Source organism: Scyliorhinus canicula, chromosome 4 (genome assembly GCF_902713615.1).
Source record: "Scyliorhinus canicula chromosome 4, sScyCan1.1, whole genome shotgun sequence".
NCBI classification, from domain to species: Eukaryota; Metazoa; Chordata; class Chondrichthyes; order Carcharhiniformes; family Scyliorhinidae; genus Scyliorhinus; species Scyliorhinus canicula.
In genome coordinates, this window is record NC_052149.1 from 60,167,841 (window position 1) to 60,184,922 (window position 17,082).

Here is a 17,082-nt window from a genome sequence, read left to right on the forward strand (position 1 = left end):
TTCAAGCGTCCGCAGTAATTTTCTTTTGTATTTGTATATTTGCATTTGTACAGTACGTGTATAAATGTTTTGGGGTACCAGCTTTACATGTGTATATCTGTGACACTTGATAAAATTTTGGGGGATACCTGTATTATGTATTTCAGTGATGCATTGGTATACAGTTGTACGTCAGCATTGTATTTGTGCACAGCTGTGCTTCAGTATTTATTGCAGTTGTTTGTGTTGTATTTTGCACAGTTCATTGTTGCTTTTCTGCAACTTGTGCTTCCGTGTTGTACTTTGTGCTGTTTTTTATATATTTGAGTTGAGTGACAACTGATGGGCACGCCTCCTTGACCTGCTTCCTGCTCGAATCATAAACACCAGTGACACGTGATCAAATTCCAAGATGGCGCTGCCCAGGGAGCGGTGGGAGCTGAGGCTCTTCCTATTTCTGTGTCTTTGTGTTTTAAAAGCTGTTTCTGTTGACGTTGAGAAATGCGACGATCTGCGACTCGGGCAATATCCTTTCGTCTGTATTATTTGTCTGTCATTAGATAGGCTGGGTGGAGAGACAGCCGAGAATAATCGAACAACTGTTTTAGATACTTGTTCGAATAATTTTGGCTCAAAAGTCAGGGTCAACACCGCAGGACCAGCGGGGGTGAGATTAATGCATGTTGTTCTTGTTATAAATTGTCCTTTTAAAGCCACGTGAGGATTTCACTGCAAAAAGGGGATTGTAGTGTTCCCATCGAGATGTCAGATATATATTGTCACAATGTATATTATGTTACCGTGAGGCTGTTATATACATATTATGTGGATAACAAACGTTTATTAATTTCTGCCCAACCACGAAGTGGCGTGGAGTAGCATTGATCATGTAAATTATTCGGACATTCAAATATGCATTTGTACTGCAACTGTCTATGCCCATTTTAATGATACATCAAGTTTGATGATCAGTTGAAACTTGGTTCAGTGGGGATTCATGGTACAATAAATTAACTTTTATAAAATGTTAAAGTGAAAATATTTGCACTGCTTACTTCCTTTTGATACTGTTACTGGCATTTAGTATTAATGATAAACACGAGTTATCAATAACCTTTAAATATAATGCTTTAGTAATGTTTCCTTAATATTTATTTCCATACATACATCTGCGATAGTCCCAAGATCAATGATGTAACACAAGAGCCAGAAAACTGCACAAATGAAATAGCCTTCGGTACATATATTTTCTCACCAGTTATAACATGATGGTTCGATGTCCAGGGGAAAATTACTTATTTCCATGCTTTTGGCCTTATAACTGCCCTCCCTCCTGAGATGTGCAAGAGCTTGGGTTTTCTCACTCTCCTGTGGAAAAGCATCTATTGATCCTATTGGATAAATCCTTCATACGTTAAGCAGATTTTTACAACTAGAGATGATAATATAAGAGAAAAGTACTGCAGATGATGGGTATCTGAAAACAGAAAATGGTGGAAATACTCAACCGGTATGGCAGCATCTATGGAGCTAGAAACTGAGTTAACCCTATCTTTGTGTAGATGTTGTTACACCTCTTGTGTATTTTCACGAATTTCTGTATTTATATTACAAACAGTAATATATTTTACTTCATTTATTATTGACGAAACAAAGCCCTGGAATTTGGGGTTGTAAACTGTGAAACTGTCAGATACAACTGAAACTGAAGGTAACAACTGTCATCTGATATCAGAGGGTCCATGCTTCTTTGTTGTACACTGTTGAACGTTCTTGCAGATGGCAATATTTTAAGAACATTTAAACAATTTTACACTGAAGTGTTTTTAAATAAGCCCTATAAAATTATGCTTTGTTGAATGAAGTGTGTGATGGACATCATTTGTGTATTTGTGTGTGTTTAAATGGTTGAGGTTAGTATGTTAGTAGTTTGTCCTAATTTATCTGGTCCTGGCAGCAAGGTTTTTGTGTATTTAAAAATGAAAAATATTATTTATTATCACACACTTGCCTGGAGGTTTAAAATGTGATACCTGACACATGCTTTAACATAAAGACAGATTTTAAAAAACTGATTACAAACTGGAATTAGTTCAGTTTCTTTCAAAACAGGGCTGCAGTTTCTTGGATAAATTGATGCTTTTGCTGGAGTGGAGGTCATGTAAAAGCAGAAGATTCTTAGTAAGCCTCAAGGTTTCATGTAGTTGAATTTCCAGGATGTTGTCTCACGGGTGAACTTGAAGTTGGAACAAGTTGAGCATAGAGTTCTTCTCCCGCTTTCAAGATATAACTGTATATTGTCTTGCAGTATGTTCAATGGCTTAGATAGTGTTTGTGATGCTATTCATTTCAGAAAGTTGTTATTTTTAGAAGGAGCTAACAAACACTGCTGCCTTACCCATGTGACCTGTTGCAAGTCCAAAGTTCTTTTCCAAATATGGTGTTGTATTAGGTCAATAAGCATCCTGTGCTACGATTTTTCACACTTGAGAGTTTGAGACATCCAAGTTCTTTGTTTGGATGTGGAGCCATTACCATATGAAATATTGATGGGATCATATTTCATATTTGTCTACACCCATAGCATTTCAATGTCTCTGTTGTCCCTGGTGAAACATGGAGATGTGTTGTCTGCAAATCCTATTGTCTGTATTTTTTTGTCCATTCTTAAATAATGAGAGATGTGGAATTCCCTCACTCGCGTTTATATTCAGATATAGGCCACATACTCTATTGTCTAAAAGTTCAGATGCCAGATAGTGTCACATGATATACTGAGGCCATTCTTTTTCTTTAATCCTAAAAATAAATGGTTTATTCAAGAAAATCCAAATCGCAAAGAAACTCAGATCACAGCACACAATACCCCACGACTATGGTATGGGAACAAGAAACTAAAGGTGGCACAATGTAAAGTCTTACTTTTACAGAATTTTACACCCAAACCATCCCACCTTAACAACCTGACCTAATTTAGGGGTTTCTAAAAGTGAGAGAGAAAACTCACTGCTTCAGGAGTTGGATTAAAAGGCACAACACGTCTTCTCTACTCCTCCTTTAACACGGCTGGACTTTTATAACAGTATCTTCCTGTAGTTTTCTGTTTGTCTCAATTCTGGTGAATTCTTCTTGGAGTTTCTGGCAGTCATTCCTTACTTGAAGGCTGTCCTAATAGTCTCGGAATCTCTCTCAATGAAATCTCTGTGAATGAATCTCCTGAATGAATCTCCTTCACACTGAGGCCATTCTAAGCTCTATGTCCATTTATTAAAACAAATCTTTAAAATTTGTACATGGGCCACTATGCCATAACTATTTCTGGGAAACGTCTCTGGTCCTAATAATCTAACATTATATTTGGACAATGCCAAATTCCTCCACAATAATAAACGTTCCAGAGGCTTTTAGTATATTTCAAATCCTATCTTATTGCCATGTATATAACTCAATCTTTATTTCACTCTAAAATTTGTTAAAAGCTCCTTTCTGTTGTATACAGACATTTCTGATGCTTTATGGCCACCCAGTTGCTTGAACAGATTGCCAGGCCGAAATGAAAGGCCCTACACAATTTCAAACCATGCTGTTACTTCCTATCATAGTTTTTCCTGAATTGTACTTTGTTGTAAATCTTTTAATCTCATAGCGCATTACCTTGTATTTCCAATGAATTGTAGCATTTTGATGCTTGCTAATATACAATTTCTGATAGTAATATGCAGTGCACTCTTAGTAACTCATACATGGAAATACATAGAACTTGCAACATGGAAATGGGCCATTAAGCCTCACCACTCTATGTTTGTATTTACCTTCACTCAAGGAAATAGTTCATATTTTTTCAACCACGTCCTTCATTTATCTATCCAATCAAATATTGAATGTTTAGTTAGTTTTTTCCTCTATCAATAACACTGGAAGGGAGTCATTGGTATCTAATAATAATCTTGGGCTTACATTAACACTGCAATGAAATTACTGTGAAAATCCCCTAGTCGTCACACTCGGGCGCCTGTTCGGGTACACTGAGGGAGAATTCAGAATGTCCATCTCCTCTTATAAGAAAGGAAACCCATGCAGACACAGGGAGAACGTGTAGACTTTGCACAGACAGTGACCCAAGCTGGAAATTGAACATGGGACCCTGGCAATGTAAAGCAACAGTGCTAACCACTGTGCTACTTTGCTGCCCATCTCGATTCCACTTGTAAAAAAGTTTTGATTGCCCTCTGTTCTACATCTCTTACATTGAACTTGTACCTCCAGCTGTTTATTGTGAAACATTTTCAGCAGGGAAATGTGATATCGAAGGAATATGAACATGAGCTGCCTCCTCAATAACTAATATTGTCAGTGAGAAACTGATGTAATGTTTTTTCCAAATTGTCCTTTGTTAATTACACTTTTGTGAACATTGTAGGTATTCCATTAAATATTCTAAGTACAGAATTAATTGGCTGAGATATATTTTTCCTGGATTTGAAGTTGGACAAAATGAACAGGTTTACATGGAGATTTTGCAACATGAATCCCATCAGTCTCCATTGTTGATCACTTTGTTGATCATCCAGCATGCATGAGCACATGAGGTTAGGTGTTGGAAGTGCAATATTTAAATCAACACAAATTAGGAGCAGGAGTAGACCACTTGACCCTTGAGACATGCTCCACCATTCAATAAGATAATGGTTGATCTAAATGTAACCTCAACTCCACATTCCTGCCTACCCACAATAACCTTTCACTCACTTGCTTATGAAGAATCTACATGGGTTGGCCTTAAAAAAAATTTTAAAACTCTGCATCCAACACTTTTCGAGGAAAAGTGTTCCAAAGATATGCAACCCTCATAGAAAAATATTCTCCTCATCTCTGTCCTAAATGAGCAACCCCTTATTTTTAAAAGTGACCCGAGTTCTACATTCTCCCACAAGAGGAAACATCCTCTGCATGTCCACCCAGTCAAGACCCCTCAAGATCTTTATGTTTCGATCAAGTTGCCTCTTACTCTTCTGAACTCAAGCAATTACAAGGCTAGCCTATCCAATCTTTCCTCGTAAGACAACGCTCCAATTGCTGCTATTAGTTTAGTAAACCTTCTCTGAACTGTTTCCAATGCATGTACATCCTTCCTTGAGTAAGGAGACTAATAGTAATAGTGCTCCAGATGTGGTCTTACTCTGTAACTGAAGCATAACCTGTTTGCTTTTATATTAAATTCCCCTCGCAATAGATGATAACATTCTATCAGCTAGCTCCCTCAGCATATTAGAGCTCTGCAATCTGCATTAAGACAATATGCTCCATTTTTATTTTTTCTGCAAAATAGACATTTTCACACATTTCTATATTATACTGTTTGCCAGATCTTTGGCCACTCAATTAACCTATGTATATCTCTTTGTAATCTGCTTGTGTCCTCTTCACATCTTACTATCCAATCTATCTTTGTGTTTTATTTTATTTGCATGGATTGTGGGTATCACTTGCTGAGCCAGCATTTATTGCCCATTCCTAATTTCCCTTGAACTGAATGGTTTGCGTGGCCATTTCAGAGGGCAGTTAAGAGTCAACCATGTTGCTGGTCTCTGGAGTCGCATGTAGGCCAGGCCACGTAGAGATGGTAGATTTCCTTCCCATAGGAGCATTAGGATACACTCAATCAGCAAATTTCATAATCATACCTTCAACCCCATCATCCAAATCTTACATATAAATTATAAAAAGCTGAGGCCCCAGTACTGATTCCTACGGCACATCACTTGTTACATCTTACCAACCAGAACAAGATCCATTTATGTCTACTGTGAAGAAAATATCATTTTTATATTTCTGGGCTGTACTGTGGTATTCTGTAAAGCAGGATTGTTGGGTTGAGTGTCTGTGTGTATGGCTAATTTAATTAAGCTGGGGACTGATTGTCTAAAAAGATGAGGAAATCAAATGGCATGAAAGGCGGGCATTTAAAGTGAATATGGCCAAGTTTGAAGATGTACTGCAGGGTTTCCCAAGCTATTCCATCCACGGAACTCTTTTGACCTCCCAAGAGTACTGCAAGAACCCCTGAGAAACATTTTGAGTGTGCTGAAGAGCCAAACTACAAAAACATGATTATATGTTTGCACATATTGCGGATTTAAAAAAACTAATTTGTAGATGTATTTTCTATTTCTTGTTCTATAATTTATGATTTCCTATAATTACAAGCTATCTTAATGAAAAACGTACTTAGGTCTAACCTCCGTCATATTTAATGGGAGTGTTGCTGCTCCTTTGGTTCAGATGGGAAGAGTACTGCTGGAATGCTGGATTCTCATTGGACAGACACGCACTCGCGTCTCGCTCGCTCTCACACACACTTCTCTCTCACACTCACCTCTCACATACACATTCATCTCGCACACATGCTCTCATCTTGCACATGCTCTATTGCACACGCTGTTACCTCACACACACATACTGTTGCCTCACAGATATAAGCTGCTACCGTACACCCATGTGCTGCCACACGCACTCAACTCTCGGACACACAAACTCACTCATCTCACACATATCCTTATCTCGCAATCATCTCACACACGCACACTATCAGCTCACAGACTCATTCATCTCAAACTCTCATCTCACTAACTCTCATGTCACACTCTTACCTTGCACATTCACCTCACACGCTGATCTCATACACACACTTTGCACACACACACTCTTATCTTTTAAAAAAAAAAAAAATTTTTTTTATTAAGATTTTCAAAAACATATCTAAACATAAAATAACAGCAAGAAGACCGTATTAACAACAACAAAAATAAATAACACAATAACCCTTAAAACCACCCCCCCCCCCCCCCGTAACTACAAAAAGAAGAAATAGATAAGCACCCGGCATATTTTTTTTAAAAATAATTTTTATTGGAATTTTTTACAGAAAATATAAAATATAGCAACAAACAATGAAATGCAACAAAATAACCCATAACAACTGTAACACCCCCCAGACCGTATCAACGCATGTATCATATCCCCCCCCACCCCCCCAACCCCAACAAGAGAACTTAAAAATACATTAAAATTAAATAAACAAACATAGTCATTGTCCCCGTCCCCCCCCTTTTCCCTCCCCCTTCCCCCCCCCCCCCCCCCCCCCCCCCCCCCCCCCAGGTTGCTGCTGCTACTGTCCCAGTACCCTACCAACAAATGTCATTGATCCGTTCTCCACTCTTGGGGGTCTTGCGTCCTTCCATTGTAGCAAAATCCTTCGCCGGGCTACTAGGGACGCAAAGGCCAGAACACCGGCCTCTTTCGCCTCCTGCACTCTCGGCTCCACCCCAACCCCAAAAATCACGAGTCCCCATCCTGGCTTGACCCTGGATCCCACCACCCTTGACACGTCCTCGCCACCCCCTTCCAGAACTCCTCCAGTGCCGGGCACGTCCAGAACATATGGGCATGGTTCGCTGGACTCCCCGAGCACCTGACACACCTGTCTTCACCCCCAAAGAACCTACTCATCTTCGTCCCGGTCATGTGGGCCCGGTGCAGCACCTTGAATTGGATGAGGCTAAGCCGCGCACACGAGGAGAAAGAATTAACCCTCTCCAGGGCATCAGCCCATGTCCCGTCTTCGATCTGTTCCCCCAGTCCCCCCTCCCACTTAGTTTTCAGCTCCTCTACTGACGCCTCCTCCGCCTCCTGCATAACCTTGTAGATATCAGATATCTTCCCCTCTCCGACCCAGACCCCCGAAAGCACCCTGTCACTCACCCCCCTCGCGGGAAGCGAAGGGAATCCCTCCACCTGCCGTCTAGCAAATGCCTTTACCTGCAGATACCTGAACATGTTTCCCGGGGGGAGCCCAAATTTCTCCTCCAACTCCCCCAGGCTCGCAAACCTCCCATCAATAAACAGGTCCCTCAGCTGTCTGATGCCCGCTCTGTGCCAACCCTGAAATCCCCCATCAATGTTCCCCGGGACGAACCTATGGTTCCCCCTTAACGGAGCCTCCATCGAGCCCCCCACTTCTCCCCTATGTCGCCTCCACTGCCCCCAAATCATGAGGGTAGCCGCCACCACCGGACTCGTGGTATACCTCGTAGGAGGGAGCGGCCACGGCGCCGTTACCAGGGCCCCCAGGCTTGTATCTCCACAGGACGCCCTCTCCATCCGTTTCCATGCTGCCCCCTCCCCCTCCATCACCCACTTGGGCACCATCGACACATTGGCCGCCCAGTAGTACCCCGAGAGATTGGGTAACGCCAGCCCCCCCCCCCCATCTCTATCCCGCTCCAAGAAGACCATCTTCACCCTCAGGGTCCCATGCGCCCAAACAAAACTCATGATGCCGCTGGTCACCCGGCATATTCAATAAACACATATACACATTTCTCCCTTCCCTCGGAACAAATCCACCCCCCGGTTGCTGCTGCTGCCGGCCTATTTCCCTACCGTTCTGCCAGGAAGTCCAGGAAAGGCTGCCACCGCCTAAAGAATCCCTGTACTGATCCCCTCAGGGCAAATTTCTCCTTCTCCAGTTTGATGAACCCCGCCATATCAGAGATCCAGGCCTCCACGCTTGGGGGCCTCGCGTCCTTCCATTGAAGCAAAATCCTCCGCCGGGCTACTAGGGACGCAAAGGCCAGAACACCGGCCTCTTTCGCCTCCTGCACTCCCGGCTCCACTGCAACCCCAAAAATTGCGAGTCCCCAGCCTGGCTTGACCCTGGATCCTACCACCCTCGACACTGTCCTTGCTACCCCCTTCCAAAATTCCCCCAGCGCTGGGCATGCCCAGAACAAATGGGCATTGTTCGCTGGGCCCCCCGAGCACCTAGCACGCCTGTCTTCGTCCCCGAAAAACCTAATCATCCTCGTCCCGGTCATGTGGGCCCTGTGCAGCACCTTGAACTGTATGAGGCTAAGCCTCGCACAGGAAGAGGAGGAATTCACTCTTTCCAGGGCATCCGCCCACGTCCCCCCCTCAATCTCCTCACCCAGCTCCTCTTCCCATTTACCCTTCAGCTCCCCCACCGAAGCCTCATCCACCTCCTGCATGATGTGGTACACGTCCGAAATCCTCCCCCCTCCAACCCACACCCCCGAGAGCACCCTGTCCCGTACCCCACGTGGGGGCAGCAGAGGGAACCCCTCCACCTGCCGCCTGGCAAACGCCCTAACTTGCATGTACCTAAACATGTTCCCCGGGGGGAGCCCAAACTTCCCCTCTAACTCACCCAGGCTCGCAAACCTCCCATCCACAAACAGGTCCCTCAACCTCCTAATACCTACCCTATGCCAGCCAAGACACCCACCATCAATGCTCCCTGGAACAAACCGGTGGTTCCCCCGTATCGGGGACTCCATTAAGCCCCCCACCTCCCCCCTATGTCGTCTCCATTGCCCCCAAATTTTCAAGGTAGCCGCGACCACCGGGCTCGTGGTATACCTCGTTGGAGGGAGCGGCAACGGCGCCGTTACCAGCGCCTCCAGGCTCGTGTCCACGCAGGACGCCATCTCCATCCTCTTCCATGCTGCCCCTGCCCCGTCCATTACCCACTTATGCACCATCGCTGCGTTGGCAGCCCAATAGTACCCACAGAGGTTGGGCAACGCGAGCCCCCCCCCATCCTTGCCCTGCTCCAAAAACACCCTTCTCACCCTCTGAGTCCCATGCGCCCATACAAATCCCGTAATACTATTGACCCTCCTAAAAAAGGCCTTCGGGATAAGGATGGGGAGGCACTGGAACAGGAACAAAAACCTCGGGAGCACCATCATCTTGATGGACTGCACCCTGCCCGCCAGCGACAGTGGCAACATGTCCCATCTTTTAAACTCCTCCTCCATTTGCTCCACCAGCCTAGTGAGGTTAAGTTTGTGAAGGGCCCCCCAGCTCCTAGCCACCTGGACTCCCAGGTACCGAAAGCTATTCCCTGCCCTTTTCAGTGGGTGCCTACCAATCCCCTCCTCTCGATCCCCCGGGTGCACGACGAACAGCTTACTCTTACCCAGGTTGAGCTTGTACCCAGAAAAGCCCCCAAATTCCCTAAGGATTGTCATCACCTCCGGCATCCCCCCCACTGGGTCTGCCACATATAGCAACAAGTCATCTGCGTATAATGACACTCGGTGCTCCTCCCCACCCCGCACCAGACCCCTCCAATTCCTCGACTCCCTCAACGCCATGGCCAGGGGCTCAACCGAAAGTACTCCGATCTCCTCTTATTCGTGGCTACGCTCGCCATCGGGGCCTCATATAACAGCCTCACCCAACTGACAAACCCCTCACCGAACCCAAACCTTTCCAGCACCTCCCACAAGTACCCCCACTCAACCCTATCAAAGGCCTTCTCCGCGTCTAATGCTACCACTATCTCTGCCTCCCCTTCTACCGCCGGCATCATGATAACATTCAGAAGCCTACGTATATTGGTGTTCAGCTGCCTTCCCTTCACAAACCCTGTCTGGGCCTCATGAATGACCCCCGGCACACAGTCCTCTATCCTTGTGGCCAAGATCTTCGCCAACAGCTTGGCATCCACATTTAACAACGAGATCGGCCTATATGATCCACACTGCAGGGGGTCCTTGTCCCGTTTAAGGATCAAGGAAATCAGTGCCCGTGACATAGTCGGGGGCAAAGCCCCCCTCCCTCCCTTGCCTCGTTAAAGGTCCTAACCAACTGGGGGCCCAGCAGGTCTGCATACATTTTGTAAAATTCGACCGGAAACCCATCCGGTCCTGGCGCCTTCCCTGACTGCATGCTACCTATCCCTTTGACCAGCTCCTCCAGCTCAATCGGCACCCCCAGCCCCTCCACCTGTCCCTCCTCCACCTTCGGAAATCTCACCCTGTCCAAAAAGCGCCCCATTCCCCCCAACTCCACCGGGGGTTCGGACCGGTACAATTCCCCATCAAAGTTCCTGAAGACCCCATTAATGTCCACCCCCCTTCGCACCACATTGCCTCCCCTATCCGTCACTCCACCAATCTCCCTGGCCGCGTCACACTTACGAAGCTGATGCGCCAGCATCCTACTCGCCTTCTCCCCATATTCGTACCCTACTCCCTGTGCCTTCCTCCACTGAGCTTCCGCCTTTCCGGTGGTTAGCAAGTCGAACCTGGCCTGAAGGTTACGTCGCTCCCTCAACAGTCCCTCCTCCGGAGCCTCCGCATATCTCCTGTCCACCCTGACCATCTCCCCCACCAACCTCTCCCTCTCTCTTTGCTCTCCCCTCTCTCTATGGGCTCGGATGGAAATCAACTCCCCTCTAACCACCGCCTTCAATGCTTCCCAAACCGTCCCCACCCGGACCTCCCCATTATCATTGGCCTCTAAGTACCTCTTGATACACCCCCGAATCCGCCCGCCCACCTTCTCATCCGCCAGCTGTCTCACCTCCAGGCACACACTCCTATCTCAATCACACACACAGTCTCATCTCATACGCACACACAGGCCCTCTGATTCAACAAGTTGAAAACTGCACAAAACTCATACAAATAAACATATCGGCAGAAATTTGCATTTGGTGATAACTGAGGATTTGTGCTTTTAGCTTTTGAATTTCAAAGGAAGGTAAGAATGTCTTTACAAGTTAGAGAAGGTACTAAATAATTAAGGCAAAGTTATTAAATTCTACTCACCTGAAATTGGTGGTCATAAGCAGAACATAAAATATTTTATAGCCTGGGAAAGGTAAATTTCAAAGAAGGATAAGGGCAATGGGAAAAGATGAAAGAGAAAGACATTTAAAGAGAAGTTGAGAGGTTTGTTGGGAGTGGCCCCATAAGATATCCTGAAGAAAATGCTCGATGTTGGGACAGAAGTGTGAAGTGAGCAGCCTTTACCCAGCCCAGAGAAGTGCCTGGTTGTTCTAGATGTAAGGTTTTGTTTTGAAGTCTTGAATTTCCGTATCCAAGTGAGAGACTGAGAAGCCCTTTGAAACACATCCCCCACAGAAATAGTGGGTTGTGTCTTGTGGTAATGTTACTGTAATTTTATAGATTAAGTATCTATGAGGACTGTTGCCTTAAGGCAACCTTATTTGTGAGTCTAAGTAATCTTTTGGGGAAGTGTTCTGTAAGACTACATAAGAACATAAGAACTAGGAGCAGGAGTAGGCCATCTGGCCCCTCGAGCCTGCTCCACCATTCAATGAGATCATGGCTGATCTTTTGTGGACTCAGCTCCACTTTCCGGCCCGAACACCATAACCCTTAATCCCTTTATTCTTCAAAAAACTATCTATCTTTACCTTAAAAACATTTAATGAAGGAGCCTCAATTGCTTCACTGGGCAAGGAATTCCATAGATTCACAACCCTTTGGGTGAAGAAGTTCCTCCTAAATTCAGTCCTAAATCTACTTCCCCTTATTTTGAAGCTATGTCCCCTAGTTCTGCTTTCACCTGCCAGTGGAAATAACCTGCCCGCATCTATCCTATCTATTCCCTTCATAATTTTAAATGTTTCTATAAGATCCCCCCTCATCCTTCTAAATTCCAACGAGTACAGTCCCAGTCTACTCAACCTCTCCTCGTAATCCAACCCCTTCAGCTCTGGGATTAACCTAGTGAATCTCCTCTGCACACCCTCCAGTGCCAGTACGTCCTTTCTCAAGTAAGGAGACCAAAACTGAACACAATACTCCAGGTGTGGCCTCACTAACACCGTATACAATTGCAGCATAACCTCCCGAGTCTTAAACTCCATCCCTCTAGCAATGAAGGACAAAATTCCATTTGCCTTCTTAATCACCTGTTGCACCTGTAAACCAACTTTCTGTGATTCATGCACTAGCACACCCAGGTCTCTGCACAGCAGCATGCTTTAATATTTTATCGTTTAAATAATAATCCCGTTTGCTGTTATTCCTACCAAAATGGATAACCTCACATTTGTCAACATTGTATTCCATCTGCCAGACCCTAGCCCATTCACTTAACCTATCCAAATCCCTCTGCAGACTTCCAGTATCCTCTGCACTTTTCGCTTTACCACTCATCTTAGTGTCATCTGCAAACTTGGACACATTGCCCTTGGTCCCCAACTCCAAATCATCTATGCAAATTGTGAATAATTGTGGTCCCAACACGGATCCCTGAGGGACACCACTAGCTACTGATTGCCAACCAGAGAAACACCCATTAATCCCCACTCTTTGCTTTCTATTAATTAACCAATCCTCTATCCATGCTACTACTTTACCCTTAATGCCATGCATCTTTGTCTTATGCAGCAACCTTTTGTGTGGCACCTTGTCAAAGGCTTTCTGGAAATCCAGATATACCACATCCATTGGCTTCTCGTTATCTACTGCACTGATAATGTCCTCAAAAAATTCCACTAAATTAGTTATGCACGACCTGCCCTTTATGAACCCATGCTGCGTCTGCCCAATGGGACAATTTCTATCCAGATACCTCGTTATTTCTTCCTTGATGATAGATTCCAGCATCTTCCCTACTACCGAAGTTAAGCTCACTGGCCTATAATTTCCTGCTCTCTGCCTACCTCCTTTTTTAAACAGTGGTGTCACGTTTGCTAATTTCCAATCCACCGGGACCACCCCAGAGTCTAGTGAATTTTGATAAATCATCGCTAGTACATCTGCAATTTCCCTAGCCATCTCTTTTAGCACTCTGGGATGCATTCCATCAGGGCCAGGAGACTTGTCTACCTTTAGCCCCATTAGCTTGCGCATCACTACCTCCTTAGTGATAACAATCCTCTCGAGGTCCTCACTAGTGACTTTCTATCAACCTCATTTCTATCAGTCACTGCCATGTTATTTGTGTCTTCCACTGTGAAGACCGACCCAAAAATCCTGTTCAGTTCCTCAGCCATTTCCTCATCTCCCATTATTGAAACTCCCTTCTCATCCTCTAAAGGACCAATATTTACCTCAGCCACTCTTTTTTTTTATTTTATATATTTGTAAAAACTTTTACTGTCTGTTTTTATATTCTGAGCAAGTTTACTCTCATACTCTATCTTACTCTTCTTTATAGCTTTTTTATTAGCTTTCTGTTGCCCCCTAAAGATTTCCCAGTCCTCTAGTCTCCCACCAATCTTTGCCACTTTGTATGCTTTTTCCTTCAATTTGATACTCTCCCTTATTTCCTTAGATATCCATGGTCGATTTTCCCTCTTTCTACCGTCCTTCCTTTTTGTTGGTATAAATCTTTGCTGAGCGCTGTGAAAAATCGCTTGGAAGGTTCTCCACTGTTCCTCAACTGTTCCACCATAAAGTCTTTGCTCCCAGTCTACCTTAGCTAGTTATTCTCTCATCCCATTGTAATCTCCTTTGTTTAAACACAAAACACTAGTATTTGATTTTACCTTCTCACCCTCCATCTGTATTTTAAATTCCACCATATTGTGATCGCTCCTTCCGAGAGTATCCCTAACTATGAGATCATGAATCAATCCTGTCTCATTACACAGGACAAGATCTAGGACCGCTTGTTCCCTCGTAGGTTCCATTACATACTGTTCTAGGAAACTATCGCGGATACATTCTATAAACTCCCCCTCAAGGTTGCCTTGACCGACCTGGTTAAACCAATCGACATGTAGATTAAAATCCCCCATGATAACTGCTGTACCATTTCTACATGCATCAGCTATTTCTTTGTTTATTGCCTGCCCCACCATAACGTTACTATTTGGTGGCCGATAGACTACTCCTATCAGTGACTTTTTCACTTTTCCTGATTTCCACCTAAATGGATTCAACCTTATCCTCCATAGCACTGATGTCATCCCTTGCTATTGTCTGGATGTTATCCTTAAATAACAGAGCCACCTCCCTTACCATCCACTCTGTCCTTCCGAATAGTTTGATACCCTCGGATATTTAACTCCCAGTCGTGACCATCCTTTAACCATGTTTCAGTAATGGCCACTAAATCATAGTCATTCACGATAATTTGCGGCATCAACTCATTTACTTTATTCCGAATACTACGAGCATTCAGGTAAAGTGCACTTATGTTGGGTTTTTTTACCTATGTTTTGAATCTTAACATCTCCAGTTTTATTCCTTTTAGTATTACTGGGCCTATTCACTGAGCTCCCCTCAGTCACTGTACCTTGTACTGTCGCCCTTTTTGATTTTTGACTATGTCTTCTCTGCCTTGCACTTTCCCTTACTTCCTTTTGCTTCTGTCCCTGTTTTACTACCTTCCAACTTCCTGCATCGGTTCCCATCCCCCTGCCACCTTAGTTTAAACCCTCCCCAACAGCTCTAGCAAACCCCCCCCCAGGACATCGGTGCCGACTGTCCGGTTTGTACTGGTCCCACCTCCCCCAGAACCGGTCCCAATGCCCCAGGAATTTGAATCCCTTCCTCTTGCACCATCTCTCAAGCCACGCATTCATCCTATCTATACTGACATCCCTACTCTGACTAGTTCGTGGCACTGGTAGCAATCCTGAGATTACTACCTTTTGAGGTCCTACTTTTTAGTTTGACTCCTAACTCCCTGAATTCAGCTTGTAGGACCTCATCCCGTTTTTTTTACCTATATCGTTGGTGCCTATGTGCACTAATGCACATAGACTAATTTGAACTGTAAATGTAATCTTATGTGTTTTAAGTTTTCTTTTGTTAATACATGTTTTAATTTAATATTAAAACTCTTCCAAAGTGTTACTGGAATTCGTGGCTCCTGATTTCAGTACACATATTTTCCTATGATAAAATAAAAATAGAATACAGTTTGTCAAGTTTCCCTTTTGGAAATTTAGCTTGCACAGCAGTTACCACCTGCAGGATCATAAAACTACCTCTATTTGGATTGGATTGGATTTGTTTATTATCGTGTGTACTGAGGTACAGTGAAAAGTATTTTTCTGCGAGCAGCTCAAACAGATCATTAAATACATGAAAGAAAATACATAATAGGGCAACACAAGGTACACAATGTAAATCGGCATCGGGTGAAGCATAGAGGAGTGTAGTATTAATCAGGTTAATCCATAAGAGGGTCATTTAAGAGTCTAGTAACAGCGGGGAAGAAGCTGCTTTTGAATCTCTTTGTGCGTGTTCTCAGACTTTTTTATCTCCTGCCCAATGGAAGAAGTTGGAAGAGTGAGTCAGTCGGGTAGGAGGGGTCTTTGATTATGCTGCCCACTTTCCCCAGGCAGCGGGAGGTGTAGATGGAGTCAATAGATGGAAGGCAGGTTTGTGTGATGGACCGGGCTGTGTTCACGACTCTCTGAACAGGCCGAATTTCCTTAGTTTCCTGAGGAATTCTAGGTGCCGTTGTGCTTTCTTGGTGGTCGCGTCGACATGGGTGGACCCAGATAGTTTTTTGGTGATGTGCACCCCTAGGAATTTGAAGCTGTTAACCATCTCCACCTGTTAACTAGCCAATCTTCTGTCCATATCAATATGTTAACCTTAAATCGTGAGCTTTTATTTTCCGCAATATCATTTGATGTGGCACCTTATCAAATGCCTCCTGGAAATCAAAATAGAGCAGATGGGCCATGACAATTGGATCCTCCCCCTCCCACTGCAAGCTCCTCTCTAGCCCTGAGCAGATGTCCAGACCCCAGGCATGGGCAGGCAACACTGTTGTCTGGACTCTCGTTCTTTACTGCAGAAAACAGTGTCAATCCCCCTCACTATACTGCCCAATATATTCCCTTTTTATCCCCCTACTTGAATGATTTCCTGTACCACAGTGCCATGGTTAGTTCGCTTATCCAACCTGAAGCCCCCACTCTCGTCCAAGCAAGCTGAGAGAAGCTCAACATATTGCACAATTGAAAAGGCTAAGGCTCCTGCACTCCTGCCCCCTGGGTCCCCTTACCTACCTCACTCACTCACAGTCACTCTCCTGACCACTGATCAAATCAGAAGACCCTATCCTAAATGATGCGGCTGCCTCCTGGTACAAGGCATCCAAATAGCTTTCCCCCTCTCTAATGTATTGCTGTGTATGTGGCTCAGCCTCCAGCTCAACGATTCTGAGCCAAAGCTCCTTGAACCACAGACATTTACTGCAGACATGTTTCTCTTGGATTAATTGACATCACGGAGCTCCAACATGCTGCAGCATTGACAGATCACCTGTCCTACCATTCTTAATGTGTTTAAA

The 17,082-nt window shown here is 44.5% G+C and overlaps 1 protein-coding gene across 3 annotated transcripts in view; it reads left to right on the top strand.

Moving 5' to 3' along the window:
* The first annotated feature begins 328 nt into the window (after positions 1-328).
* Positions 329-17,082, top strand: part of tm2d1 (TM2 domain containing 1) — an 89,130-nt gene continuing 72,376 nt past the window's right edge. For all 3 annotated transcript variants that reach the window (XM_038794320.1, XM_038794321.1, XM_038794322.1), the window contains exons 1-2: positions 329-504; positions 1,143-1,216. In XM_038794320.1, coding sequence (XP_038650248.1) covers positions 392-504; positions 1,143-1,216 — 187 coding nt within the window. In that variant the 5' untranslated portion in view covers positions 329-391. The remainder of the gene's footprint in view (positions 505-1,142; positions 1,217-17,082) is intronic.